Source organism: Mchenga conophoros, linkage group LG19, assembly GCF_057382185.1.
Source record: "Mchenga conophoros isolate Kocher_MC1m ecotype Shallow Benthic linkage group LG19, M_conophoros_male_GT1.1, whole genome shotgun sequence".
Classification (NCBI taxonomy): domain Eukaryota; kingdom Metazoa; phylum Chordata; class Actinopteri; order Cichliformes; family Cichlidae; genus Mchenga; species Mchenga conophoros.
Window position 1 is genome coordinate 20,995,287 of NC_140544.1, and position 11,214 is coordinate 21,006,500.

An 11,214-nucleotide genomic window follows, 5' to 3' on the forward strand; every position below is an offset into this window, starting at 1 on the left:
AGTAGTTTATAAAGCTTGATTATATGTCTTTCTCTGTTCTTATGACTTGTGTTCTCAAGGGTCGTACTTGCTTGTGAGTGAATGAAAGTGCTGATTTTGATCAATCCTCATGTTGAAAGTTAGAATTTAACTGTTAAGATTTTTTTAAAGTGTACTGCCAGATCAGCACTCTTGTTCCACGGCTCTTGTGTACAGGCTCGGATTGCTATGTGACAACAATTAAGTTGGCCTTTAGTCTTGATGGTCATTATTTGTCTGAATCTTTGACCCTCTCCGTTTCCTTTGCCCGTTGTGTGTGATTTGGTCTCTCAGTCTTGAGGTTCTGAGACTGAATGAAATCACCTTTTCTCTCCTCTTTTGCCTTTGTTCACAGGACTTAAGTGCATTAGCTAAGGAACTCAGAGAACTAAGGGTAGAGGAGGGAAGCAGACCTCCAGTGAAGGTAAAATGACAACTGTAAATTCTCTAAATTCAAACATAAATAAAAAGTTGAGGATGGAAAATAGACAAAGCTAAAAGCCTGTTTATGTTGTGACGTTAATCAGGTAGAATGGTAGTGACAAATCTTCATGTAGAGATAATGGGCAAAACAAAGTTCTCGTTCGTTATTAAACAGTGCAAATTTAAATTAGACTCTGTCATGTTAGATATCTCTGACCACTGCTACAATACAATTTTAAATTGTAATTAGCCGATGGGATTCAGTCTAAAAGAAACATTGCTTTAAATATATTTTTGCTTATTTATAGTAATCTCAGGTTAATCGTAAAGCTACAAGTTGTTTGAATTGCTTAACATTTTTTTTAGGTTCCACCTAACTTAAAAGTGACTGTTATTTTGTGTTAAAAATGTTTTTATATATATTAAAAAGAACAGAATATGTGTATCTATGAGATCTAACAATTGTGTTTGCAGTGCAATTTCTTCTTCACAAAAATCCTTAATTTGTTTCTATTAAAAAAGGGGAAAAAAGATCTTGCTAGGCAAAACAACTTATAATAATAACTGACCTATAATGACTTTCTTCAGCCTTCACTGACACTGCTGACTGCACCACTCTGCCCCACTTCTCTTTACACGGCTGAGCAGAAACCATACCCCACTACCACACTTGCATCCATATCTGCTATTTTGCAGTCTATTTCATTTTTGCTGTTGTTGCCAAAATTGATGATGCATTTGTGCAATAGTGCCACCAACTGCACATTAGCAGAACAGCATGAAAGATCTGTGTTCTCTTTCCCACATTCTTCACTGATCGCACAATATAAACCAAACCGTATATATCTGGTGCAGTCTAAATGACTTCTAGAGGGAATCAGATACAACCGTAAATCTTCTCTCATCAGTGTTTCTTCTCAGTGGTTCGAAAGTAAATTTTTCTCTCTACGTCTTGTTCATTGACACAGGTGACAGACTACTCGTCTTCCAGTGAAGAATCAGAGAGCAGCGATGAAGATGGGGAGACAGATGGAACTGTTGCTGTGAGCGATATTCCCCGCATAATGTACGTTTTCGCCTTCATGTTTCCTCTCTTTTGCTTTGACATGCTAGTGTTCGTAGGTTTGGGATTAGCACAATGCCAGTAGCATAGTAGTTGGTTTAATTTTAAATGTAAATATTTAAGTCTCTGTATTTTTCTTGCAGGCCAGCAGTGCAGAGTAGTGGAGAGTCATATGGAGGGTTGACAGAAGACTCTCTGGGAGATGCCTATAACAGCTCGAAGGACAGTACTCTAGTAATGAGAGAGGTGACGAATATGCATGCACACACTCAAACATGCTTACACACTTACAAAACTGTTATTGCTGTAGAGCAATATATTCTTTTGTGCTCATCTTTCTGTTCTCCTAACTTCTCTTGATATTTATATGTCTTTATTTGTCACACAGGCAGAGGAGAGGAGGAGAGGAGGTCATAGTGAGAGCAATGGGTTTGGAAATCATGGTAACCATGGTAACCTCCCTGACCTGGTGCAACAGAGCAACTCCCCGTCAGCGACACCCACCACAGCCCTGCAGGAGCTCAGCGACATGGCTGAGGTGAGACACGGGCACAAATTGCACACTTTAACAATGATTCCTGTGTGTTTATGTCACACTAGGTAGACTGTTGTTGGACTTACTGATTGTTTTGTGTCTTACAGTTTGGTGTTGGTGGGTCCAAAGCATCATTTACTCCATTCGTTGATCCACGGGTCTATCAGACCTCCCCAAGTGATGACAATGAGAACTCAGCAGCAGGTAGTTGGATAGTGTAGAGTTTTAGTTAAATGTCAGTCAGTGAACTCCATCTTTGAAATCAGCTGTTAGTGGAAAAAGGCATTTCTTATCTGTCATCATTGTTGCCAAAATCACATATTCCCTTCTGTCTTTGTTCGTCTTTGTCTTGGCAGCCATGTTTGCCAATGAGCTGCTGAGGCAGGAGCAGGCACGACTAAATGAAGCCAGGAAGATCTCTGTGGTAAATGTCAACCCCACCAACATCAGACCCCACAGTGACACGCCAGAGATCCGCAAATACAAGAAACGCTTTAACTCCGAGATCCTTTGTGCTGCACTCTGGGGTAGGACGGTGTAGCCTTTATCTTACCCACTACAGAAAGCAAAATATTCTATTTGTGTGCTTTTGTTTGCTTTTCTCTGACTCCAACTCTTATCCGTACACGTTTAGGTGTGAATCTACTAGTGGGGACAGAAAATGGTCTCATGCTGCTCGACCGAAGTGGACAGGGAAAAGTTTATAACCTGATCACCAGAAGGCGTTTCCTACAGATGGATGTACTAGAGGGCCTCAATGTGTTGGTCACCATATCTGGTAGGTTTAATATGCATACAGTATGCACAACTCGCTCATACCTGTACCTTAAGTTACACTTTCTGTAACAGACATTAAGGTAGTAAAAGACATGTTGACAAAATCTGTTTCGTAAGTAGCTTTTTATCTCATTTTTTACAGAAAGAGGTCATTTGTTTTTGATTCTTTCATTAATTTATTTTTTGTTTTACAAAAAATTTGATTATTATCATTTTAATACTAATTTGATCGATTTTATTTTCCTGTTTGCCCCTACCTTCACAGGGAAAAAGAATAAGTTGCGTGTCTACTATTTATCCTGGCTGAGGAACAGAATATTACATAATGACCCAGAAGTAGAGAAAAAGCAGGGTTGGATTACCGTAGGAGAACTGGAAGGCTGTGTGCATTATAAAGTTGGTAAGTGTCTGTTTGTATGAATAAAAATAAAGTTTAATTTGAAGGGCCATTGTAGTTAAAGTGGTATTATCTAACCTGTTGTGAAATTTATAAACCAAAATTAAAATGGGTAATATAATTTGCTGCTGATTTTGACGAATACCTTGGAATTTTCTCAAACCCCAACTTGGTGAAGGAGCTGATGTGCAAGAGCTTTCTTGAGAATTTTAGAAATTAGTCAGTGCTTGGAAATGAATCCATTGTATCTATGGTGAGAGTTTTAAGAAGTTATGAACCACATGAAAGAGTCAATTTGATAACAGACCAAAGCAAAGGGTGCGATCTTAGCCAGAATCTTCTCAAGAAACCTGGCAGGAATCATATCAGATGGCCAAGAAAAGGTGTGCATAGGAGATATTTGGGAGATCTGCCATGCAAATAGCTGGGACAAGGATTAAGCAATACTTAGAAGGTAAAATCTAACAACATAAGTCTCTTAAGAAATCCCAACCAGCAAATGCTGTGGGAGCACGAACCTAAATAAAGAGTTCCTTGATACTAAATAAATAAAACTGAGTGTTCATTATATACACTGGGCCAATGTAAGGCCACTTCTAATTTCTTGTTGTCTTAAATGTGTCTTTGTCATGTTTGCAGTCAAATATGAGAGGATCAAGTTCCTGGTGATTGCTCTGAAAAATTCCGTGGAAATCTATGCCTGGGCTCCAAAACCCTACCACAAGTTCATGGCCTTTAAGGTAAAGAAGTAAAAACTGAAATGACATCAGTGCTCAAAAACATACTGGACACACGCATAAGTAGAATGCATGTCTACTGCGTGCACAGCATGTGTATAAATTTATATGAAGTTTATATACTATATATGACTGCTGGCCTTGTAAATTACAGTTTCATGGATTGACTTTATGATTTTATTTCTGTTTCTTTGATCGCGCCTCCCTTGACTATGTGTCATTCTCTTTCAGTCATTTACAGACCTACAGCATCGTCCCCAGCTGGTTGACCTGACGGTAGAAGAAGGTCAGAGGTTAAAGGTCATCTATGGCTCCAGCGTGGGCTTCCATGTCATTGATGTGGACTCAGGCAACCCTTACGACATATACATTCCCTCACATGTAAGTACAAGACTACTTTCTAAATATGTCTAAACATGTTTTATCAATGGGACTCTTTCTGTAACCATCCACATCTCACTCCTAAGTTTTTTCAACCGTTACCTGCTTATTGCCGCTTGAGACAACGCTGACTCATCTGTTGTTTCATGAGGATTGACTCATGTTGGTTCTGGCAATACAATTTACTTGGATGATTGAATGTCATTTTTTGTAGTTTGCTTCACTTGGTGTATAGTACTTGGATTATCTTTGTTAAGAAATCAGGTTGTTCATGTAAACTGCTTGCTTTTATCACAGAGCATAAAGAAGGAACACCTACTTCCAAATGTGACTTTAGAATTGCTATCAAAAATCAGCTTGTTCATTTTAACCACTCCACTCTTTCAAGGTTGGGAGACAGTCACTAATTTTCCTCTTGTATGCTTGAGTGAAAAATTAAATCTGGTTCTTGCATGCAGATTAGTTTGTTCCATAGTGGATGCAAATCTCAGGCTTTAATGCAAATCCAGGTCAAAGACAGTTCAGCCCAAATCTTAACTTCTTGGCAATATTTTAGTAGACATGATGAACCACAGATGAGACATGTTATTCTTGAGCTGTTGTACCGTGCAGTAATGCATACTGTACATGGGGATAAATACCCGAATATTCTTAATCACTGGCATGTTTTGCTGTTTCAACCTTTCACCCATGCTTCTTTTTTCTCTCCTTCCCTGACAACTTCCTCCTCCAGTGTGCCAAACAGATGAAGGTGACATCCTGCTATCCACCTTTTAGATTAGATCAATAGTTCTTTAGTAAAACCCCTGTAGTGGATACACAGCAGCTACATGTGCCTATATGCAGTTCACTAGTGTAGATATTAGATAACCAGAAACTGGTGAACAAATTTGTCTTACCCACAGCAGACAGCACAAGGCTCTCGAAACATGTACTTACTTCCAACAAGAACAAGAACACACAATTTAAACTTAAAAAATAAAAAAGCTGACATGCAAGAAAATTATTTGTATTACAGTCAAACAGCGTTTCCATTGACTGTATTGCAGTCAGGTTTTGGGCATACCTGATGGTATGCACTTGACTTTCACAGATCAGTACCACCACAATTTGATAGCTTGTGTACAGTAATTGAATTCATTAATACATGAAAGCTAGTTTGTGTTTTGAGTGCCTTTGTAAATGTATGTGCATATTCCTGTGGGGGTAAGATGAGTTTTTTCACTGCTTGCCTTTCTCCTGAATTGTTGTCTTAGAGTTCATCTGGCTGCCACAAACTGCTTTCAGGTAACTACCATGAAATAGCATGCTGACACAAGTAACAACACTTACTGTATTCTGAGGCACCACAAATGGAAAGTATACAGGTTCAAGCAACCCAAAGACTTTCATGGTCTGAGGCTCCAGATACTTGAGCAGGTTGTTTGAGGATTATAGAATATAGTCCAACCCCCCCCCCCCCCCCCCCCCCCCAAAAAAAATAAAAAAATAAAAAAAAATAAAAAAATGAACCCACGCCAGTCCACAGCTTAAATTCTAGTGATGAAAGCTCTATAATATTTTAATCTAATGTAGATTATGATTAAAGTTGACAGATTTGATTAAACCCTCTGAAATGCTTGCGTGTGTTTATCTGTATTAGATCCAGAGCCAGGTGACACCCCATGCCATCGTGGTGCTGCCAAAGACTGATGGAATGGAGATGCTGCTGTGTTACGAGGACGAGGGTGTCTATGTCAATACCTATGGTCGAATCACCAAGGACGTGGTGCTACAGTGGGGAGAGATGCCTACCTCTGTTGGTAAGCCCCACCTACATATGGATTTATTAATGCTTTTGATTAAAATAGATTTCTGTTAAAATTGATGTAATTATAGAGTAATTCAGTCCAGACCTTAAAGCAGCACAGAGAAATAGCCAGATCAAAGATCTAAATTAAATTAGCAAAATATGAAATAAAGAAATATTAATATGCATTTCAGCTCCTACATGTGTGTGCATGCGTGTGTGTTGTGATATGAGGTCTCTCAGAACTGTGCTAAAAACATAAAAACTCATTAGTACAACCATGAAAGAGGCTGTCAAAAATGAGGAATCATAAATAGGAACCACTAGCTCTTATAGTGAAGCAGTTCACTGATATGGTTTGCGTTAAATTGTAATAGTAGGCAGGTCCACTGTAAACCAATGCAAACTTGTTCTGAGTTTTGAGTAGACCTATGCAGTTTAACATAGCTCTTAACCACCATCATCTGAACACAAAAGGTTGATATATATTTTTGCAAGCTAGTTGTTCCATCCCTATATTCCACATGATGCTCCTTCCCACTTGGAGAATTGATGTCAAGGCCCATTGAAACTGTTGTGACAGTATGTGGTGTCCCAGAACCCTAATAAGACACTTAATGTTGCTTGCTGTGTTTGCCATGCATCTGTATGTTTGAGAACTCCAGAAAAGACTCTAAAAATACTGTTTCTTTCTTGTGTTGTAGAAAGTATTATCATGGGGTGGCTAGTAGTGTTACATTAGTACAATAATGCTAGTTCTACCTGGATTATTAAAATCTGTCCCGTGAGCTCAACTGGCAAGGTTTAAGAACTGCCATGTTGGCGAGGAATTGTTCATGAAATATATTTTATTTCAGTTGAACTGCTCAATAGTCGCCTCTGACCTCTTACTTCTGTGCAGTGTGGAAAAAGTACAAAGAATAGGTCAGCACATGTAAAACATTGCATCACTGCATAACTTGCTAGTTAAGTTTTCAAGAAAAGAAAATATGCGAGTAATAAAGTTATAAAGTCTTTCTACACTGTGGTCTGTTGAGTTTTTATATATACAAGGAAATGAACTGTATGTAAATCTGATTATACACTGTTTTACATATTTTTTTAATGTTTTTCTATTTTTCAGCCTATATTCATTCTAATCAGATTATGGGCTGGGGTGAGAAAGCCATAGAGATCCGTTCTGTAGAAACGGGTCACCTGGATGGAGTTTTTATGCACAAGAGAGCCCAGAGACTAAAATTCCTGTGTGAGCGGAATGACAAGGTAATATGCTGACTTACTGCTTTGGACTAGTGTGGCACTAGTCACATACTGTAAAATTACCTAACATTGCTTGCTCTAGTTTTGACCCATCTCGAGTGTTTTGCGGTTGCAGTGCTTTTCTGTATGGATAGAGCAGAGCCCACATTTGCATATGGAAGCTTTTAAAACATGAATTCTAAGAACTAAGTTTATTATACGGTGCACCCGAAACATAACCAAACAACAAAGTTTGAATGAACTGCCACGCATAATTTTAGCGTTTTGGGAATAATACTGCTGTATTTCAAGAGTGGGACCATATCTCATACACTCCCCTTTCAGTCCCATGGTTTATATATGCCTCCCTGCACTCCAGGCAGTTTATTATCTCCTTCTCCTTTCTAATTTCCCACACTTCTCATTAGTACTGTGGATCTGCTCAGCCCAGGAGCTGCTGCCAGTCCTCATTAATGCCTTCTTCAGGCTATATGGATATATGCTTATCTTTCAATAAATGTCGCCTAGCCTAACTCCGGATGTGGTCCCTTCTAGTGAAAAAGAGTTTTAGATGCAGGTTGGACATACCTATACATATGTCACAGTTTGTAGGTGGTGATGTCTCGAGTACACTTAACATATTATTTGATAAAAGTAAATTCAATTGCATCATTGCTAATAATAATTGTGCTTTTTGAGAACACATGCTTTTCATGTTTTTTTTTATCCAGGTATTCTTTGCATCCGTGCGCTCAGGAGGTAGCAGCCAAGTTTTCTTCATGACGCTCAACAGAAACTCTATGATGAACTGGTGATGTCTCCCCTTACTCACTCTGCCTCACTCTCCCACTGGTGGCAGCCGACCTTGACCCACCACACATCTCACAAGTGAACCCGACTCACCGAGATGCCACAAATGAACTGTTGCAACACTGGAGAGGCTAACAAAGTGTAGAGAGAGAGAAAAAGAAGTTATTTTAGTGGAAAAAAAAAAATTCTAAATAAAGACAGAAGTTATTCTAGATTAAACCGGGTCATTCAGAAGCCATCCAGCTGACTGGCAAACTGGTGCCACCGACTTTCCAAACAATCTCTTCTTCCCTGTTTCTCTGCAACTCTTCTTTTTATGTAGCTCAATTTTTCTCTTTATTCCCTCAAAACTGACCAGTGCATCCAAGTGTTTGACAAATGTAGAAATACACTTTTGACCTTTCTTAACCCCCCTCCCTTCACTCCTGTCCATCTTGGTAGCTCAAACTCATTTTCAGTCCTTTGAGACCCATATTCATCAATTTCTTTACTTCCTACCCACTGTGTGTGGAATACTACTACACCTCAGAGATTGGAGAAGCAATATATGAATACAATTTAATCTAAATTTAAATATACTTCTAATAGAACGGTGCAGGGAGAGCAGCTGAGAGATGACAAATCCTCTTTGAATGTCAGCGATGAAAGCAGACAGCCTGATTGATTTTCTTTCTCCTTTGACACTCCCTTCCTCCTCCACTTCCTCCCCTCACTATCTTTTGGTTTCTGAGAAAACCGAGTTGTGATTTAACGTTCGATCGCATGCCACCGATAGAGATGCGGTGAGACATTCTGCCGTCAGGTGGGTCTTAACAGTATGCAAAGATGATATCTGTGTCCCTTTAAAATGAAAATCACTGGTCCATCCTGTCCTCTTCCCTTCTTTGTTTTCCTTTCATTCCTCACCTCACCCCTTTCCGCCAACATCGTGATGATGATCTCTTCACTTTTACGTCTTTAAACTCTGAAGGTGCTGCATCAGATATACTGTAATATTAAACGAGCAATGGGAGTGGGTTTTTTTTTTTTTTGTTTATTTCTGTTCTTTTATTTTTCTGTGGGACAGTTTTGAGTCAGACAGTCTTTGAAGTTTGATGAAATGTACAGCACATCTGTGTCTCTGAAATCAGGAGTGTATTTTAGTGTGTACGTATGCGTGCGTGTGAATTTGTGTATCTCAATCAAAGTTGGACATTGAAATCAATGTCCGGCGAGAATAAAGTAATTCATGTCTTTGTGTGTAAACTTACCTTAATCTGATCAAAGCAACACTGAGTGTGTTTACATGCAGATTTATAATTTTATCTTCGTAGTATGAAGTTTATGAGTTGGTGTCTGAACACCATACGTTTAAAATAGGCAATATTAATGGCTGATTTTGGGGTGGGAGGGGGGTGTTTTGTGTGTTTCCATGAACACAGTAGTGTCTTGGCTGTTCACTCTTACAGCCGCTTAGCTGCAGAAATATGACAATGCATATAAAGAGCTCATAGCCTCAACAGGATATGAGCTACTATCCCAAATACTGTGTGCATGTGAAAGCACTCGTTGTTAACAACTGTGGGGTCGTCTTGAATCATGCTCCTCCTTGGTTGGTTCTTCTGATTTTTGGCTCCTAACTGTTTGTACAGTGCCTAGCATGATGTAAGCAAAACTTAATCAGAGGCCAAAAGATTACTGCTTTTTTTTTGGCCGATATGGTTACATTACAGGTTTGTTTTTGGTTGTTCTTTTTTTAATCTCTGTGAAGGTTATTATCTAACGTAACTGACTGGCGATGTTATTTTTCTCCACTTATGGAGATGTACATTAACAAATTTAAGAGTTTGATTATTCTTTGAAAGGAGCAACTAATTATGACGAAACTTTGCCATATATGTCCAAATACTTTGCACAGCTCAATCATCAAAATTATGAAATCGATTTTACTTGTCAAAATTGAGGCGATTTTGGCTTTACATTAAAACCGTCATCATCCCACCACCTGGAGACAAGCTTCGGGAAGCTCATGTAGAACTCAGTTACTGTAACTATGAAAATATGAAGACTTTGCATGAGCAGTAAATTAAAACCACTAAAGACCTAAAACTCACACCTTTAACAGAAATGCAACCAGCTGGCACACCTGCCACATATAATAGTCCTGGTGATGGTTTAAATTTAAAGTCAGAGCTTAAAAAGATGGACTCCTGTTTTGTAATAACTTTGCTCTTAGATTTCTCAGTAAATTGGTTCTCTGGTTCACAAAAAATGGACATGTTTCTCAAAGTAATGATCCTCTGATTGAAGTTCTTATTTTCTGTTAAATTGTTGAATGTTTTCTGTTGTATTTTCAAGGATTTTTTACACATCCATATACAGTAGTAGCTGTTACTGTGCACCTGTAACTTAGGGTTACCGATCTCTGTTAGGGGGAGCAGGCTCTAACATTATAGCAATAAAGAGCTTAGCTGCAGAAACCACTGTCTTCCGTGTGTGTGTGTGTATGTGTGCACACATGCATTTCTGTGTCTGATTAATGATCATGTGGGAATGGGGCATTATTGAGGTGTTTGTTAATCATTTAATTCGCTCCCCTCATTGGAAAATGCTGACTGTCATTACACTGAGGTTTCTCCTTTCAAAGACGAAACCACTTTATTCTTTATTCAATTTAATTCTTGTTTTCTTTATTTTAAAAGAGCATTACTAATGTCCTGTTTTGGGATTTATTTGTTTTGTAAAAGAGATGCTGTAAGAGAGAAATAAATGAAACTAGCATTACTCTTCTCGAGTTGTGTGCTTTCTAAACATGTTTATGAGAGAGTCAGTTGTTTTTTGCAAGTTTGCACATTCGTATCACGTCTGATCCTCAGACTTTGTCCAGTCCAGCACTCAAGTATATCATTAACAGCAAATGTGTGTGTGTGTGTGTGTGTGTGTGTGTGTGTGTGTGTGTGTGTAAGAGTGAGAGGAAGAGAAAGATAATGTCATTGCTCCTATCAAGAAAAGCATTTTTTAGCAACAATATGCTAACTTTGGATTCCATATTTAATTGCAATATAA

At 38.6% G+C, this 11,214-nt stretch overlaps 1 protein-coding gene across 7 annotated transcripts in view; it reads left to right on the forward strand.

Moving 5' to 3' along the window:
• Window positions 1–10,932, forward strand: part of LOC146552178 (traf2 and NCK-interacting protein kinase-like) — a 54,995-nt gene extending 44,063 nt beyond the window's left edge. For 4 of the 7 annotated variants that reach the window (XM_085256781.1, XM_085256784.1, XM_085256783.1 and 1 more), the window contains 14 exons: window positions 374–442; window positions 1,410–1,507; window positions 1,648–1,750; window positions 1,893–2,042; window positions 2,147–2,243; window positions 2,396–2,566; window positions 2,674–2,817; window positions 3,082–3,216; window positions 3,853–3,953; window positions 4,182–4,331; window positions 5,065–5,082; window positions 5,974–6,133; window positions 7,244–7,383; window positions 8,091–10,932. In XM_085256781.1, coding sequence (XP_085112907.1) covers window positions 374–442; window positions 1,410–1,507; window positions 1,648–1,750; window positions 1,893–2,042; window positions 2,147–2,243; window positions 2,396–2,566; window positions 2,674–2,817; window positions 3,082–3,216; window positions 3,853–3,953; window positions 4,182–4,331; window positions 5,065–5,082; window positions 5,974–6,133; window positions 7,244–7,383; window positions 8,091–8,174 — 1,620 coding nt within the window. In that variant the 3' untranslated portion in view covers window positions 8,175–10,932. The remainder of the gene's footprint in view (window positions 1–373; window positions 443–1,409; window positions 1,508–1,647; window positions 1,751–1,892; window positions 2,043–2,146; window positions 2,244–2,395; window positions 2,567–2,673; window positions 2,818–3,081; window positions 3,217–3,852; window positions 3,954–4,181; window positions 4,332–5,064; window positions 5,083–5,973; window positions 6,134–7,243; window positions 7,384–8,090) is intronic. The other 3 variants (XM_085256782.1, XM_085256786.1, XM_085256787.1) reach the window with 1 other exon arrangement.
• The last annotated feature ends 282 nt before the right edge of the window (window positions 10,933–11,214 follow it).